The 16681-nt window shown below is 42.0% G+C and overlaps 1 protein-coding gene across 4 annotated transcripts in view; it reads right to left on the bottom strand.

Moving 5' to 3' along the window:
- The window catches only part of dennd5b (DENN/MADD domain containing 5B), a 48115-nt gene that overhangs the window by 11984 nt on the left and 19450 nt on the right, over nt 1-16681 (bottom strand). Inside the window, exons 5-20 of one of the 4 annotated variants that reach the window (XM_035646059.2) lie at nt 15553-15740; nt 14506-15051; nt 11478-11709; nt 9595-9745; nt 9313-9403; nt 8966-9076; nt 7578-7709; nt 7292-7444; nt 6586-6667; nt 6395-6476; nt 5662-5790; nt 4765-4886; nt 3164-3309; nt 2387-2428; nt 1673-1791; nt 58-245 (exon numbers count right to left, since the gene is read on the bottom strand). In XM_035646059.2, the coding sequence (XP_035501952.2) occupies nt 58-245; nt 1673-1791; nt 2387-2428; nt 3164-3309; nt 4765-4886; nt 5662-5790; nt 6395-6476; nt 6586-6667; nt 7292-7444; nt 7578-7709; nt 8966-9076; nt 9313-9403; nt 9595-9745; nt 11478-11709; nt 14506-15051; nt 15553-15740 (2514 nt within the window). The remainder of the gene's footprint in view (nt 1-57; nt 246-1672; nt 1792-2386; nt 2429-3163; nt 3310-4764; nt 4887-5661; nt 5791-6394; nt 6477-6585; nt 6668-7291; nt 7445-7577; nt 7710-8965; nt 9077-9312; nt 9404-9594; nt 9746-11477; nt 11710-14505; nt 15052-15552; nt 15741-16681) is intronic. The other 3 variants (XM_035646072.2, XM_035646067.2, XM_035646078.2) reach the window with 3 other exon arrangements.

Genomic DNA, 16681 nt, shown 5'->3' on the forward strand with positions numbered 1-16681 from the left:
GTCGCCTATAGGGCTAATAGTGCCTCGTCATGTTCCCCAGCCCTGACAGATACTGACTGTATGCTCGTCCACACTGTGATGTGATGCTGATGTGTCTGGTCTGGGACGGTGAACGCTGCGGCGGGGGTGTACGGCAGCCCCTCGCAGAATCCTCCTCTCCACCGGGCTCCACCAGCTCCCCAATCAGAACCCTCTCCAGGCTGCCGTCGTCCACGCTCTTACCGAGCCATCGACCACATGGGAACCTGCAGGGAAAGATCATGTTTCATTCTTATCAGCAAATCTCTGATGTCTCATTCTAACAAATACACGTGCTGTGTGTTGTGGTAGATGAACTGGATATAAGAGCAGAGTAATAAACTTAGATGTCACACATTCTGATATATTCACCATATATGTACACATTTTCTCTGTCCCCCATTACTTAGTCCCACTGCGCAGGTATTTTGTGCCTGTAATACATTAAATATTCACAGGGACGTGTCATCTCCCACAGTGTGGGTGACAGTTTAAAGTGTACTATCATGAAGGTGAGCTCCGTCCAGGGTAGTGAGTGGTGAGGAGATGCAGACTACAGATGATTTGTGGTTGTAAAGTAAAGATAAAGTAAGTAAAGATGACCCAGCATCTGTCCGAGGATGTGCAGAGGACAGGATGTTGTGACATATTGGGCCTCACGCAAAATGAACATGAAGCAAGAACATATTCGCATTCTGATCCTGAATTTGTCATATACATTTGTTCGTACTTGTGAGTTCGTACGATCAGACCACGTCAGATTCATCAAACGCTTTTATCTTTTACCATATAAGGCTTTGCTCCCTGCCCCATGTCAGAAAGAGTTCATTCATGAAAACAGCTTTAAAGAGTAAAAAGAATACGTGTACGAGATTGGAGATTGAAGTTCTGTTTCCAGGGAAATTAAAGTGTATATTTTAGCAGCGTCAGCAGGAGTTGAGTGACAGACTACCTGCAACAAAGAACCAATGTTTTTTCGTCAACTTTGAATGAGTTAAATATAGTTACATGAGGTGGACCCGACCTCTGTGTAATTCGCCATGTTTGCTACGTCGTGTTGAATACGGTTGCACAAAGCGGTCACATTTGTGACACAGCCCATGATCGTGCCGCTGCCAGGTGCGTCGCACCATCGCAGAAAACCAACACAATTTCCAAAGCCTCAGTGTTGCACCATGTGACATGTTCCTTCATCATCCTGAACACTCACACACTCACTCCTGCTGTCCCATAGATATACTGTACTACAATTAGTATATTTGAAATTATTTTAATTATTGATTAATCTAGCTCCTGGATTAATCTGCTTTTCACAGAGTAAGACTATAGAATGTTTGCTCACTGACTTCATGTCTATTCTCACAGAATACAACCTGAATCTCATTGATCAGTTTTATCAGAGAATTTTAGAAAACGTTCACTGAGAGAAGAACAATCAGCAAATCTGTGATTAGATGAGACCCGCTGCACAAACACCATGAACTAGATTTGACGTTATTTCCGACGAAAAATAAAACATAACTCTGCAACACGTGGGCCATTCCCCCCCCTGAAGTATGTGTGTTTCTGGAGCGCAGATATGGGTCTAAGGTCAGGTCAGAGAGAAAGACATGAGAGATATATTTAATGAAACTGATGAACAGGCCACACTCACCTGAATGTGTGTCCTGTGATCTCGTTACGCACCATCACACAGTCCACCAGCCATTTCGCCAAGAGACCAGCATTATCATGACCCAACTGCACCGTGGTCAGCTTCCCCAGGTTGTGACACTACACACACACACACACACACACACACACACACACACACACACACACACACACACACACACACACACACACACACACACACACACACACACACACACACACACACACACACACACACACACACACACACACACACACACACACACACACACACACACAGAGAGAGAGAGAGAGAGAGAGAGAGAGAGAGAGAGAGAGAGAGAGAGAGAAACTTCCAGACTCATTACAATGGTCTTGAACTTAAAGTTAATAGATTTAGTTAAATTACTATTTTTCTTTAATCATTGTCCTGTTTAATTCACATTTCAGTTACATGTAGTAACACATAACATTTAACTACATTGAACATTTATTTTAATTCCACTTCTTTCAGTAGTTCTAGTCCAAACATGAGCTACAGTACAGGGCAGTGTTTTGACTCAATCTGGGACTGTACTTGCAGTAAAGATGGTGTTCTATTCTGAAAAAAAGATAACCAATTATGACCCAGTCCAAACTAAAAGCAGGTCAATTGCAGAGCAACAGCACAAGTACATAAGTGTGTCAAAAAGGGAGATGATGGGAGGGAGGTGGGAACGGGGCAGGGGCCTCTAACCTTGAACAAGGTGAAGATGTGCATATGCGGCCTGAAAGCAGACTGAGGGAGATGGAAACACTTGTTACAACACAATGGATGGACAATAAACATGACAGATGTGGCAATGACAGAAACAGCATCCATCATGCAAACAGAAACAGAGACTTCACCACACAGACCACCATGCGGTTTGAGAGGACAGAACATCCTGAGTGAGCTCCTCAATCTCACTGCAGATTGATTTCGTCATGACTCAGAAGGCTGAGTGAACAACAGTAAGGCCTGCAGCTGAACAGTAACAGGATATATATATATATGCTGTCAATCGCATATCCATGCGCCAATACATACAATACTTTGTTAGACTCTAAATGGACCAGGATGTACAAAATGAGCATCATGTATTGAAGAAGACTTGAAAACTAGAGACTGAACCATAAACTCCTCAGGAAAATGTTTACTGACATTATAAATCAAGTGAGAACTAGAGTCACTTTCTCATATAGTTGCCCCCTGCTGGTCAGTACACAGAATACAGGCTTCAGACACTTCTGCATTGGCTTCACTTTCCGGACCCACGTCCATTTATATATACAGTCTATCATAACTGCAGTCCTTTACCATTTACCATACTTGACTGATTTAGTCCCTGCTGGGGATCTGAATTTAAGGGACTTGAATATTAAAATTGTTTTTAGATTAGGACGTTAACCACTAGCATGCTGTTAGAATGCTGTTATCATGCTGGTTCTGCAATGAGACAGGAGGTAGGGGATCAAAGCGTACACTACTCACGTCAAAAGTCATATCCAGGATGTTCTTGGGGATCTGCATGACCCCCGAGTCCCCCAGCTCTCCTGAAACACACACCCAGGGGTTGGACGTGGTCATGGCGTTGCTCAGCGTCTTGATGGGGATGATGACGACTCGGTATGGGATCACTACAGGGACAAACATGTCAGAGCCAGATGTCACTCACAGTGTGGGTCACAGCCTGTTTATATACAGTCTATGGTCCCAGCCCCTGATGCTCCCATCGTCATGGGGACCTCATCTCCCAAATCTGTTCTTGTTTTTCTGTCAGTGGTCAAACGTGTCAAACATGTTTGTGTGTCTGTGTGGGAAAAGAGAGATTTTCCTGTTAACAAAAAAAGAAAATCAATGTGTCGGTCAGTGTATGTGAAACACTGAGCGTTCACACTGTTAAACCAGCTCCTAACTGCATCTCTAATGTGTGGTCACACCTGTCCATCACTCAGGTCTAAACGGGCTCATAATCAACCTGACCTGTTTTATTTGCAGTCAGTTTTTAGTAGTCAAAAACATTTTAGTCTCATTTCAGTTAAACTTCAGCAAACTGCTTACAAACGGTTTCTCATCTCACTGATTTAAACAGTTCAGTCTGGAAAGATGCAACTACATTAACAAATATAACTCATTCTAATTCTTGCAACAAGAATCAGAAAGTGACCAGAAAAAATAAGATCCTTCAAAATCATAGAAGAACCTTGTGCAATAAATCCTCCCTCAGGACTGAGGAAGAAAGATGTTGATTTTTTTTCGGTCTCAGTGATTGTGTTGTTCTTTATTGTGTTATACAGTCAATAAACAACCATTTCAATATATTTGCAAAGAAAATATTTTGAGCCTCTTTGCACACGGAGAAGTAGACGGCGACAGTAGCTACTGCCCAGCACACTTAAAGGGACAGTAAGCGATTTTAGAGAAAGCTTGTCTCTCTCTTAGTTAGAGTTCATGGCTTCTCCTCCAAATCCAGATGGTTATGGAAATATGGTGATTCTGGAATAAAACTACTGTTATTTTTGATAGGTCACCACTGTAAGCATAATGCATGGCAAATGCAGGTTGATACAATAACATCACGTCACCACATCCTCTCCTCTCAGAATATTTCCCCCTCACTGATATACAGTCAAATTATTCAACAGCAATACAGCACTTTCCTTGTTTTTTGTACTTCTATAATAAGAAGCATTCTCCTGATATCATCCAATGTCTTACATCATCTTCATCTATCAGATCTGTCATGAATACGCACATGTTCTGTCTTTTAGAGATTACAGAAAACACAAAACTAGTTCTGATGTTGTAGCAGATCAGTGTATTGAGTATCTGTGCCGTGTTTTGAAAGAGCTCATTCTGAACCATCAGCGATATGACTTAAACCGTTGTTAACTTTCAGTTATTTAGAGATTGCTTTATAGCTGTCCCAGTATTTATCATCTTTTCCTGCTTTAATGACTGAAATCATTGCCTCTGAATACAACAAAATGCTTCCACCATGGGCAGTGTCTCATTGAGGGAGGAAGCTGATGCACTGAAGCAACATTCTGTACAGCAAGGTCAAGTGTGAATGTGAGCTGATGTGAACTCACTAATGGTGGTGAAGACGCTGGTGAAGCAGAAGTAGTCGACGGCGTTGAGAGAGAGCAGGTGGAAGAGGAACTGCTCCTTCTCCTCCTCGCAGCGCAGGAAGGCGTAGCGCTTGTACAGCTTCCTGAGGAACACAGAATGAGTTAAAGTCCGGGCTTCACATGTTGTAGATACAGAATTTACGTCAATGAAAAACAAAACTCAGTCCATCTACACTGCTGCTCAATGGTTGGGATCGGCTTCCTGTGGCGTGAGGTGTCGGTAACGGAGAGTCAGCATCATTAACCACCAGCTTCAGGAAACCAGAGAGGAAGTGAATGTACCAAAAAGTTATAATATACCTGACCATAACTGACTATATCAACTTGCAGTGTCACTGATGAAAAAAGACTGGACTACAATGTAGTTGAAACAATAAAATCTTGCTGATGTAAACAGGAAACAAAAAATGACAGTTAAAGATGTTAATAACATTATGTCTGAAGCCATATGAAGACATATTTTATTGTCACTGTCGGATTAAATAATATTTGTTTGACTAAAATGCTCATTCTTGATCTGGACAAAGACTTAATTGAAAAAGGGGGGGTAATATCTTCATGGTAATATCATCTGCTAAATAAATGTAATGTAACTGTTTGTAAACAGTATGATCCACTTTTCAGGAGAAAAAAGACAAACTACATGGTTTATCAAATGAATACCTGGTTCAATTCCCCACCTGTCATTACCAGGAACCAGATTAGTATTAGTACCTGTGAAACGTCGACAAGCTTTCATTTCACTAATTTGATACAACATAGACTTTGTTTTGATTCCAGGTTTACAGTTACTCATCTTTTCAGATATGCAGTCACTGTAGATCTCAGCGAGTGTTGAGCAGGGCAGATCACGCTCACCTGGTTAAGGTTTGTCGGGACAGCAGCTGTTTGAGATGCTGAGAGAGCAGCTTCTTCTCCAGGGACAAACGGATCCAGGCTCTGGCTTGGCCCACATCGGTCTTGATCTCCGACATGCTCTGGATGTGACTGCAGAGACAGAGGCCCGAGTGATGAGTCAGATGTTAACGGACGGTGCCGCACACCACACACTGGTTGACATTCCTCACCGGCAGGTACAGAGTTAAGGTCCTGTCTCACCACAACAACACTCAGTTCTTCTCTAAATATCTATACAGGTTCCAGACAAATTTCTGATTAATTGGAAATTACATTTCTCATGTTGTGGATGCTGGTCATTCCTGTGAAGTGAACTTTGCTTTATTTTAAAGGCTTATTGTTGGAAAACACCTCCACAATTATTGTGTATGTGGTGCGACAGCTCTGTGTCAGTGTCCGTGATGCTGGATGTGACACAGGGGTTCAACGAAATATTGAGCTGATGTGCTGCTCCTGACCGATGTGCTGCTCCTGACCTCTGCTGGCAGAACCAATCAATGCTGAGCAGTGAGCAAAACTCAATTACTTTCCATAACTGTACAATAACAAAACAGGTCACATATGAGACCACACAAAAATATATTCACTTGATGGGATGATACCAGAAGTGTTGCAGACAGTGTCCATGTGGTCACAGAGGAGGTCTGCCTCTCTTACACTGGCTGTGTGAAGTCAACCTACAACTTTACTGTACCTCATGTCCTGTAGAATAGACACACGGAGCGACGGCAGCGACATGGACGAGTCAGACTTCCTCCTCTCAGGAACATGTGACACTGTTCAGGAGAAATACATAATGTGACACGTGTTACTCTCAGAACTCTGTGTGAAGGAGACAAGGACACAGTGTTTGTGTGTGTGTGTGTGTGTGTGTGTGTGTGTTACATGTTGACTCTGTGTGCTGCTTCTCCAGTTTCTCCTCACGGGCCTGGTAGTGCAGCAAGTGGGACCACAGGGCCGACTTCCCCTGGGAGGACAGAGAGGACGACATCAGATAACATGACATATCAACAGCTAGTGCAGGGACTGAAAAAGGAATACAACATGTTATAAAAGATGAATCAGGAAATTCATGGTTGATATCTTTGGTCATAATTCAAATTTAAAAAATATTCTTGTACAACCCTTTAAAGACTAATCAAGCCATAAATTCAGTTAAAAAGAAAAAGGCAATTGAAAAAACAAATAAGAAATGTAAAATGATAATTTGAAAATGGAAAGTCACAATGAAAGAAATGTAAATAGAATGCCAAAGCTAAAATGGAAAATGCAAATGTAACTTGTTTTGCAGATAAATGCGATCCGTCGAACCCTAACCCTCACCCTTTTTTTTTTTACATTCTTAATGTGCTTTTTAATTTCCTTTTTATTTTTAACATTAACTATTACATGATTATTCCTTGTCAGTATCGAAAAGAATAATCTTTTTAATTTTAGCTTAAAAGTCTATTTGGACTTTAGAATTGAATTACGACGAAAAATATGGTCTCTTGGCCTCAATATCTAATATGTTGATGGTTCTTTATTTATATAGCGCTTTTCTAGTCTTATTGACATTCATACACTGCTGAAAGAGTGTGCCTGCGCCGACCTGTTTGACCTGCAGCCCGTGGCTCCAGATCCTCTCCAGCAGGTCACACAGGCTGGCGATCAAAGTGTTCTCCTCCAGTCCAGTGATGTTGGCATCAGTGTGACCCAGCTCCACAGCCTCCCGGCCCATCTTCTCCACCAGCATACGCTTGGTCTGAATGGATTGATGGATAATTGAATAGTCACAATTCTAATAAACTCAGACAAAGATAAGTAAATAAGCAAACTCAATGCAGTATATATGTAAACTATGCCAGTGAATCTCATGCTGTGGTTGTGTGTTTCACCTTGATGCGACACTCCTTGAGCAGACCCTCCACAAACTTCCAGTTGGTCTGGGCGATGACAGCAGGAGACAGATCAGACAGTTTGGGCTGTCGCAGGTTCTTCCCCAGGCTGCGAGCCTCCTGCAGGAACTTCTGAACACACAGCATCAAACCCACTCAGTCTCTTTGATGAGGCCTGACCAATACAGAGAAAACCTCAAGCTTGATTTAATGGGAAAACACTCAAAGCTCATCTAAGATTTACATTGCAATTGAAGTCACTTCTATGATTGTATTCATATTTAATGCATACATATATTAAACATGAACTGATTTTAATCTGCTGCGTCTTACTTCTTTGCTTATGTGCGTCAAATGATGCTGTGTGGTCAAACCCCTCAGCAACCCAGTTCCCTTTGCTAACATACATTTTCACTGATGAAAGTGAAAGTGTGATTCGTATACGAGAAGCTGTGAAAAGGAGGAGGTCCTTGTATGGAAGCAAATCTGTCTCAACACACATTGGAATTTAAAAGGCATTGAATTTCCTGCTACATACATTTTCCAGCATTGAAATTATATATATTCATTTTTTTGAACTGCATTTTTTTTTTTAAAGGAACTGCTGCTCCTTTGCGTCGAAAGGGGTCAGTTGAGTTGGTTCAGGCATCTTGTCAGAATGCCACCTGGGCGCCTTACTATGGAGGTTTACCGGGCACGTAGGAGACCTAGAGGTAGACCCAAAACTTGCTGGAGGGACTACATATCCCAGCAGGCCTTGGAGCCCCCAGGAGGAGCTAGAAAGCATGGCTGGGGAGAGGGATGTATGGAACAGCCCGCTTGGCCAGCTGCCTCTGCGACCCGATCCCGGATAAGCAGAAGAAAATGGATGGATGGATGGATGAATAGAGTGTTTCCCATCAGTAACTAAATGTGCACAGCACTTCTTGAACTTTTGACATTCTAATTCGTACCACTGCAAACAGTCTTGACAGATCCCACACTATCCAGTTTTAAACATAACTCTGCGGTGCTTGAGTCAAAACTGCATCACTTAAAAAAGGTGGCATGTGTTTTACCTTTCCCCCCAACAGTTTTAATTTGTGTAACTGGTGACTAACAGTGTGTTATTCTTCTCTGTGTTTCACATTACATGTACTTCTGGTACATTCTGGTACTACTGTTGAAACATGCTGCAGCTTTTATTGCGAAGCAGCCACAAGAAACATGAGGTACTTTTCGCCGAGGTTGAAACTGACGAACCACTGTTCATCAAAAATGTGTTTTAAATCTTTCAGGCTGTAATGGAGCAGCCACAGTGAGCGTTTAGACGAAGAGCTACAGTTCGGGGGTGGAGGGTGGTCTGTGAGAGGGAGTCTACAAGGAACACTGGCAACCCCTTCACATACCAGGCAGGACGCAGAGGCAGATTTTTTAGGCGGTTTGCTAGGCGGAGAGGACGCTTTGTCCCACTCCCAAAGTGCCATGGAGTTTTGCAGGACCAGACAGCCCTCCACCTGCTGAGAGGGAGGACGTGTGCAACCAGCACAAGACCCACGGGCAGACAGGGGACCACAAGAGACATAAGGAAATGGAAACGAAAGAGAGGAAGGGAGCATGCACATGAAGAAAAAAAATGAAGAAACTTCAAACTGATAGCAACAGGAATTTTGTTACGGAACCGAGATAGACAGAAATCTGACAACATGGGGAGGGAGGTGGACATGTAGAGGACGGGTTCTGACGAGCGGTTTACCTCCTTCAGGTCGTTACCAAGCCTCAGGTGCTCTGTGTGTTGTCTGTAGCAGTCTTTCCTCTGCTGAGCTGTTGCCATCCTATGAGACCACCTGCGGATCAAAAGTGTGTAACTTGGCTATTTTTGACATCGTGTTGGTCCCTCGGCTGCAGAAGCTCCCCAACAAGCTGCTTCCCTGTCTCTCTGACCAGAGCTTCAGCAAACATCGACTGTACCTGCTGCTGCTGCTGCTGCTGGAATCAGACACTCACTATTTAAATGAAGGGAGGACGGTCCACTCACTTGCTATTGGTCAGCCCCGAGTTGAGCACGTCGGCCTGCAGTGTGGGAAAGAATCCCTGCTCGTACTTGCCCTGACCAATCTTCATGTCGAGCAGGTGGGGGTGGACGGCGGTGTGGTCAACCCTCCTGAGCCGTTGCTCGATGGCCTGAGCTGCGGGGGAGAACGAATATGTTAACGGCAAAGTTCTACTAAAACACCACGGAGCGAGAAAAAGTCACACAGAATAAACCCGTATCCATGAGACACATGCTGTAATATGGAAATCTACATTTATTAGAGTTGGAGAAGAACATCTCAGAGCCAAGCTTGATGTCCTCTGCTGTATAAAAAAGATTGGAAAAATTCCACATTCAGTTCGGGAGTAGAACCAAACCCTGCAGCTAACAGACGTTAAAAAAAAAATGGAATGTCAACTGTATGTCAGCCAAATGGTAAATTAACTGTATCTATATACAGTCCCGTATCCAAGATTTTAGCAATACCGAGTTCCAAATGTTTTTTTCCCTGATCTAAATATGCACATTTTAAGACGTTTGGAGATCAAGTTTTGTATAACAGTAGCTTCAAAACCATGTCAGTGGGCAGTAGCATAAACGACTTACGATAGTGAGGACAATGATAGCAGAGAGTAGTGGAGATTTTGAGAGGCTATGGGGGTCAGACCCCTCTAGGGGGGTCCGGGGGCATGCTCCCCCGAAAGAAAAGTTTGTACTTTTTAAAGTTAAATCCATCAATCTAGTAAACTTTGATAGCAATTTAGGCAGCTAGATCTATGAAGAACTTCATGCTCTTGTAAACTACTGTGTGCTGTAGACCTACAACCTATATAAAGTATGTGTTGTACAGACACTGACCCCCCCATACAATTACAAAGGAAAAGTAGCTTTTTTTGAAAATATCATTCTTTGCATAAAAATTATAATAGCACAGAACAATTAACTGAAATTAACAATTAATTAAAATGAACATTAATATTGACCTTGGTACCTGCAGGAATTTTGAGGAAAAGTATCAAACCATAACTCTCTCTGTATTAGGATTTTAATATAATTTCCACTATCATACATATGTAAATATAAATATATATATATATATATATATATATATATATATATATATATATATATATATATATATATATATATATATATATATATATATAATTGTTATGTATAAGGGCCGCAGAGGGGCTACTGTCCACTGCTGGGGACATCTTCATACTAATCCTGCTACACAGGGATCAAACCGCCAACCTTAGGGGTTAGTGGATGACGTGTCTACTTCCTGAGCCACCGCCGCCCAAAAGCTGATTCGTAACAGAATGCTTGTGTCGTAAACTAAAGGGCTACCTGGTTGATCCTGCCAGTAGCATATGCTTGTCTCAAAGATTCAGCCATGCAAGTCTAAGTACACACGGCCGGTACAGTGAAACATTAAATCAGTTGAAAATATCCAGCGTTTGCATCTAGAATATGGATGGAAATTCCTAATCGCACCAAATTCGACAAAGCGCTTCCTTGGGCCGTTAACAATACACATGCTAAGTGTGAAGCCTATAAGATGAATGGTTTTTGATTGATTGATTGAAAATGTATTTCGAACATGTAAAAGAAAACAGAAAAGGTAATACAAAAAATAATAATTTTACACAAAATAGATAACAGTGATACATGAATAACAAACATTTGATGAATCTTTTTTTTTTACATGTCCGAAAAGGAGTGGGAAGAAGTACACACTTATTTAATCCCACCCCTTTTCCATAAATCATTGTGAATTGGTTCTGGAGATATGCGATCCACATTCAGAAAGACAGACAGACGGAGATTCTTCCAGTTGCAATCACGTTTCCAGAGAAATAAATCAGACATGAACATGTCACCTGACTCCTTCAGGATGGAGCACCTCTGGTAGCCCGAGGATCTGAGGCTGGGAGCACGCACGTTGTAGAACCGGGCCTTGTCGATGCGAGCGTCAAAGACGTGGAGCAGTGGCTCCTTCTCCTCCCACTGGGACATGATCTTGTTATCAATGAAGGTAGCGAACATCTGCGTCTCGATGAAGTGGGAGAGGAAGGGGAGGTAAGGCTCCGGCTGGTCCGACAGGAACGAGGCCTGGAGCAGTGACACACACAGGCAGGGATACATACTGTATACACAAAGATACACACAGATGTGAGCAAACAGGACCTGGACCTACCACCAGTCAGTCCCTGGACGCTCTGTGAAGCCTCCAGTACATACACAATATAGAGCAAACGGAAGACACTTATCGTTGCCTTTCCATTTCAATAATGTCCACATGAAGCCAACACAACTTTTGGAGCTTTTAGACCCTGTTCAGACCTGGTATCAACAGTTCATCTGTTCACACCTGTTGTGGAATTTGGTCTATCCTCCACTGAGAAACTGTTTAGACGAGTCTTCTCAGGCACCAAGCAAGGTCAACCTGTCTGTGGCAAGCCACAACCATCATCGAGCAGCTGAAGTCTCTCTCTCTCGAGGTGTCATAGTTGTGGGGCAATGACAACATTATCCTGAACTAAATACACTACAGAGACCGGGAACAGGCAGTCTTGGGGCGCCATACAGTGTGTGTGTGTGTGTGTGTGTGTGTGTGTGTGTTTGTCTGCTTGAGAAAGAGAGAGAGAGAGAGATTGATGAATCCATAACACGCTCTTTGAGAGAGAGATCAGTATTTTTTTAATAAACAAATTTAATTTATAGCTATGTTGGAGTTTTCTTTTGATGATGATCCACAGAGGAAATATCAGAGAATTGCAAAGATCCGATTTCAAACGGAAGATGAGTATAAATCGCATACACACTCTGAAAAAAAACAATAACCAATATAGTTATTTATATGAACAATTAAAATGTTATTTTTCTGCTATCCATTTTGTTGTTCTAATACCCAGATTCCCCCAACAGAAATATTTTGTCTTATATCAATGTTTGATTCTGTTTTACTAGACTTAATTGGCCTAATTGATTATTTGAATAATTAGCCTTAATTGAGGTCTTAATTGGTAAATAACCAGCATGTGATCATAAAGTGAATTGATTGATGTTGCTCAGTGGCTGCACCGTGCTAACAGGATCCCTGCTACGGTGGTTATATTAGGGGGTGGGTTTGTCATCTTCATCATCCCTCTGAAGACCTGAGCATATTGTTTAGATTTGTGACAGAAACCTGACTATGAGAGAATGAATTGAATAAATATCCAAATGAATAAATAAGAGAATGAATACATGTTGACAAATTACACATGAAGACAAAGACATCTTCAGGACGAGAGCAGCTACTGGGGTTTGAAAATCCACCGGTCAGCTCCTACGTCCCTCAAGACCATCAAGAAAGTGTTCAATGCCTATTGATTAAATTTGCTAAGATTTCGAATATCATGCATTGTTTTATTTGAGTAAAATGACTTTGATTTGTATTTAGGTTCACTGCCACATGATAATTAGTGCGTTAATTCAGTTTCACTGAAGATAATTTTAAATACACATAGTATCACCACACATAATTGATTGCATTTGGTTAATTAAGGAAGTTGATCATCCTGTTTTTGAACCATGTATGCCATCTGTTTTCTGTTGATGTTTCACTGTATCCCTGTATATGATGTATGATTTTAATAGAAAAACTTAAGAAGTATTATTGGCGGTCACAATCTTTTACTCTGATTAGCAGAGAGGTTTGATGTGATTGCCCCCTTGATGCCTGGCTATGGTCAGAAGGACATTTTCACCTTCAGGGTTGCTGTCCTGGAGACTTGATGCTTGTGCATTGAGGCAGGGTCCAAATTAACTGAGCTTGATGCGCTTTGATTTCTGTTTGCAATTTTATTGTGCATGGTGTTTCAAGACCTGTCCCGGTCCTTATATTTTATGAATGTTTGTGTGTTGAACAAGTCAACAAAAGGGAGAAACTATAATGGAATTTGGTTTATCCTCCCCTGAGAAACTGTTAAGAAATAGAAATCCATTATGTGGTGGTCAGAGAGGATTTTGTGGTGGTGGACATTAGGACCTCAGCCCGGAACACGTGTTCACACTGGCCACGTGTCCCAGACAATTTCTCCATGTGGTCTAAGTGATCGGACCTCAGGGCATCTGTGTGTGTTCACACCTGAACTTCAGAGCCGTCCACTTGTGATCTGATCACCAGGGTGGCTGTAAACACCATTTCTCCATGATGGATAAATCTGCAAAAGCCAGCAGTGACAACCAGCGTTGCAATTCAGTTGTTGTCAGCAGGATTACGTAAAACTACTGAATGGATTGCCATGAAACTTGATGGAAGGATGGGACATGGGCCAAGACAGAACCAATTAAATATTGGTGATGATCCGGACAAAGGCGCGGATACAGGAATTTTTAATTACGTTCACTCTGACATTTAAAAAAAAATTCCCAGGGAATAATGCATCATGGATGTAATGATCAGGGATATTCAGTGGTTGATAAATTGAGTGCTATAGTTGGTGACGCTTGATTGAATTTCAAGGTATGCACACTACTGAGTGTTATTCTAGTTTGATCACACAGCAGCATAGCTCTCTGTACTCAGCTGGCATTTTATTAGGTCCATAGAGCTGAAACTAATTCAGTCTAATACAACAGTCCATTTCAACATCTCTGCACTGACTCTTTTTTTCAATCTATGCCCACTAATGTATGTTACAGACTCTCATTCTCAGTTTGCTTTCTTGTCTCTCTCCTCTTTCTTCCTGTCCGTCACGTGAGCAGAGACTGTTTCTCAGTTTAACACAAATAATGCAAAAATCAAGTGCGTTCATTCAGATGACCATGGTTCCTCTCTTTGCAATAAGAGATGTACACAGATGTAACCGAACCAACTGAGACACCTGACTCAGAAACCTCATCATCAAACACTTTCATTACCTTGTCGAAGTTGTGCATCTGCTCCCTGCTGGTGAGCCAGGACTCCAGGTTCACCGCACTCTGGATGACAAAGGCATCATAGTCAGCAAACATGGTGGTGAAGCGGCTGGCAAACACCTCCCTCAGCTGGACGTTCAGCTTGGCATTCCTCAGTCCCTCCACCTCAACTGCTGTCCACACCCTTTGTCCGTCAGTCCTGTGAGCCCTCAGAACATCTGGACGGGACAGTGTGACCCCGGTGCGTTTGGTCAGCACTTGCAGTCTCTCCAGGGTGGGGTTTCCCTGCAGCAGCTCCAGCACATCCAGCTCCTCCCCTGCCAGGTTGCCATTACGCCCGTCGTCCTCCAGCTGCTCCCTGCTAGGTGTGGAGGGGTCGCTGGCCGGGCTGCTGTTGGTTTTTGGTGGGGGCCCCGTGTCGACAGAAATGCCAAAGCTCAGCAGTACTTCGCTGAGCTCCTGGATGAACTCCGTCTTGTTGGGGAACTGGGGGAAGTCCTCCGGAAGTTCGATGTAGTGGTTGTCAATGTCCACGAAACACAAGTTGGCCTAGAACAGGGAAACATCAATATTACAACAATATCACTCAGTAATAGACAATGATCCCTATAAAGTGATAAGGTTAAAAACAGACTGTAGTAAATTGGAAATGTGAAAACTCTGCTCTACAGTTAACATCATCACAGCAGTCACAGTATTTATACGGATGGTGGCTAAACTAATATATATATTCTATATGCAGATGCTTCCATGCAGGCTGACTTAATGTTGGATGTATGTCTACATGTTAAGAACACTACTAGAGTCTTGGCATAAAGATTGATTGGAGGGGGAAACAGCATGGCCACTTGTAAAGCTCTTCCATGTGACAATGATATTAATATTTCCATGCGAATGAAAGCAAATGAGCGAATAGTTATGATTAAAAGCTAAACCGATATGGATTAGTGGGAGCCACTGGACATTTTAAACTTTTTTAAACCATTTTAAAAACTTTTTTCAATTACCAAAAACATAAATAACAACTGAGAGGTTGGCTGCATACAGTACCTCCTGAGGAAGCTCCAGTTTGGAGCAGTCGGTGCCCTCCTCTGACTGCAGCCCCATTAAATATGGAACTGGAGCGTCCAGGAAGTGGAGGAGCGAGGCAGGCAGGATGGGAACATAGACGTGCTGCCACTGAAAGGGAAACAGCAGCGTGGTGATACCCTCGGCCACCGTCATCAACCGCTGGTAGTCTGAGAGAAAGAAAGAATTATGAGGGAATTAGAGCTGCAACAGTAAATCGATTAACCGATTAGTAATCGACTACTCAATTAATCGCTAACTATTTTTGATAATCAATTAATCGGTTCAAGTAGTTTTTATTAAAAAGAAAAGTCAAAATTCTCTGATTTCAGCTTCTTAAATGTGAATATTTTCTGGTTTCTTTGCTCCTCTGTTACAGTGAACTGAATATCTTTTGTGTGTGGACAAAAAAAAACCATCATCTTGAGGGTTTGGGAAACACGATTAATTTTTTTTTTATCTATGGCCCAAACAACTAAGCGATTAATTGAGAAAATAATCAACAGATTAACAAAGATAGCATTAACAGACATGTTCTTCTTGAGGAAGAAATATCAACCAGATTATTTATCATGGTGCTTCAGGTTAACTAACATCACGTGTGTGATTTGTCTCTGTCCTTCATAAAAGTATATAAACAACCCCTGACACCATTTTTTGTTTATTTGACATATAAGCTTATAAATAACATTCATTGTTTATTTAAACTATGATGTTTATCTGTAAATCCACAGAGCAGCTGTTGGCTTTTATTGGGCCAAATATAACATAACATAACATCTAAAGATTTATTTGAAAAGCGCTTCATATTGAAAACAAATCTCAAAGTGCTACGAGGTGCAAGCATCAGTATAAGTCAGATAAAAAGCTAACATCATAAAAATGTGAGCAAAATAAGCAGCAGTCAGCGAGGTGGATTGAAAGTCTTATGTTCTGCTGAAAAGAAACGTTTTAAGATCTTTCTTAAAACTCTCAGTACTCTGTGGCTTCAGTTATGGTTTCGAAGGTGAGTTGGGTTGGTGACTGATGAGGAGAGGGGAACGTCGTGACCGCCGAATGTAATGCTGGTTATGAAGGACAACTGGATCTGGTGTGGGGTGCTAACTATGAT

The sequence above is a fragment of the Scophthalmus maximus genome, chromosome 12 (genome assembly GCF_022379125.1).
Source record: "Scophthalmus maximus strain ysfricsl-2021 chromosome 12, ASM2237912v1, whole genome shotgun sequence".
Taxonomy (NCBI): Eukaryota; Metazoa; Chordata; class Actinopteri; order Pleuronectiformes; family Scophthalmidae; genus Scophthalmus; species Scophthalmus maximus.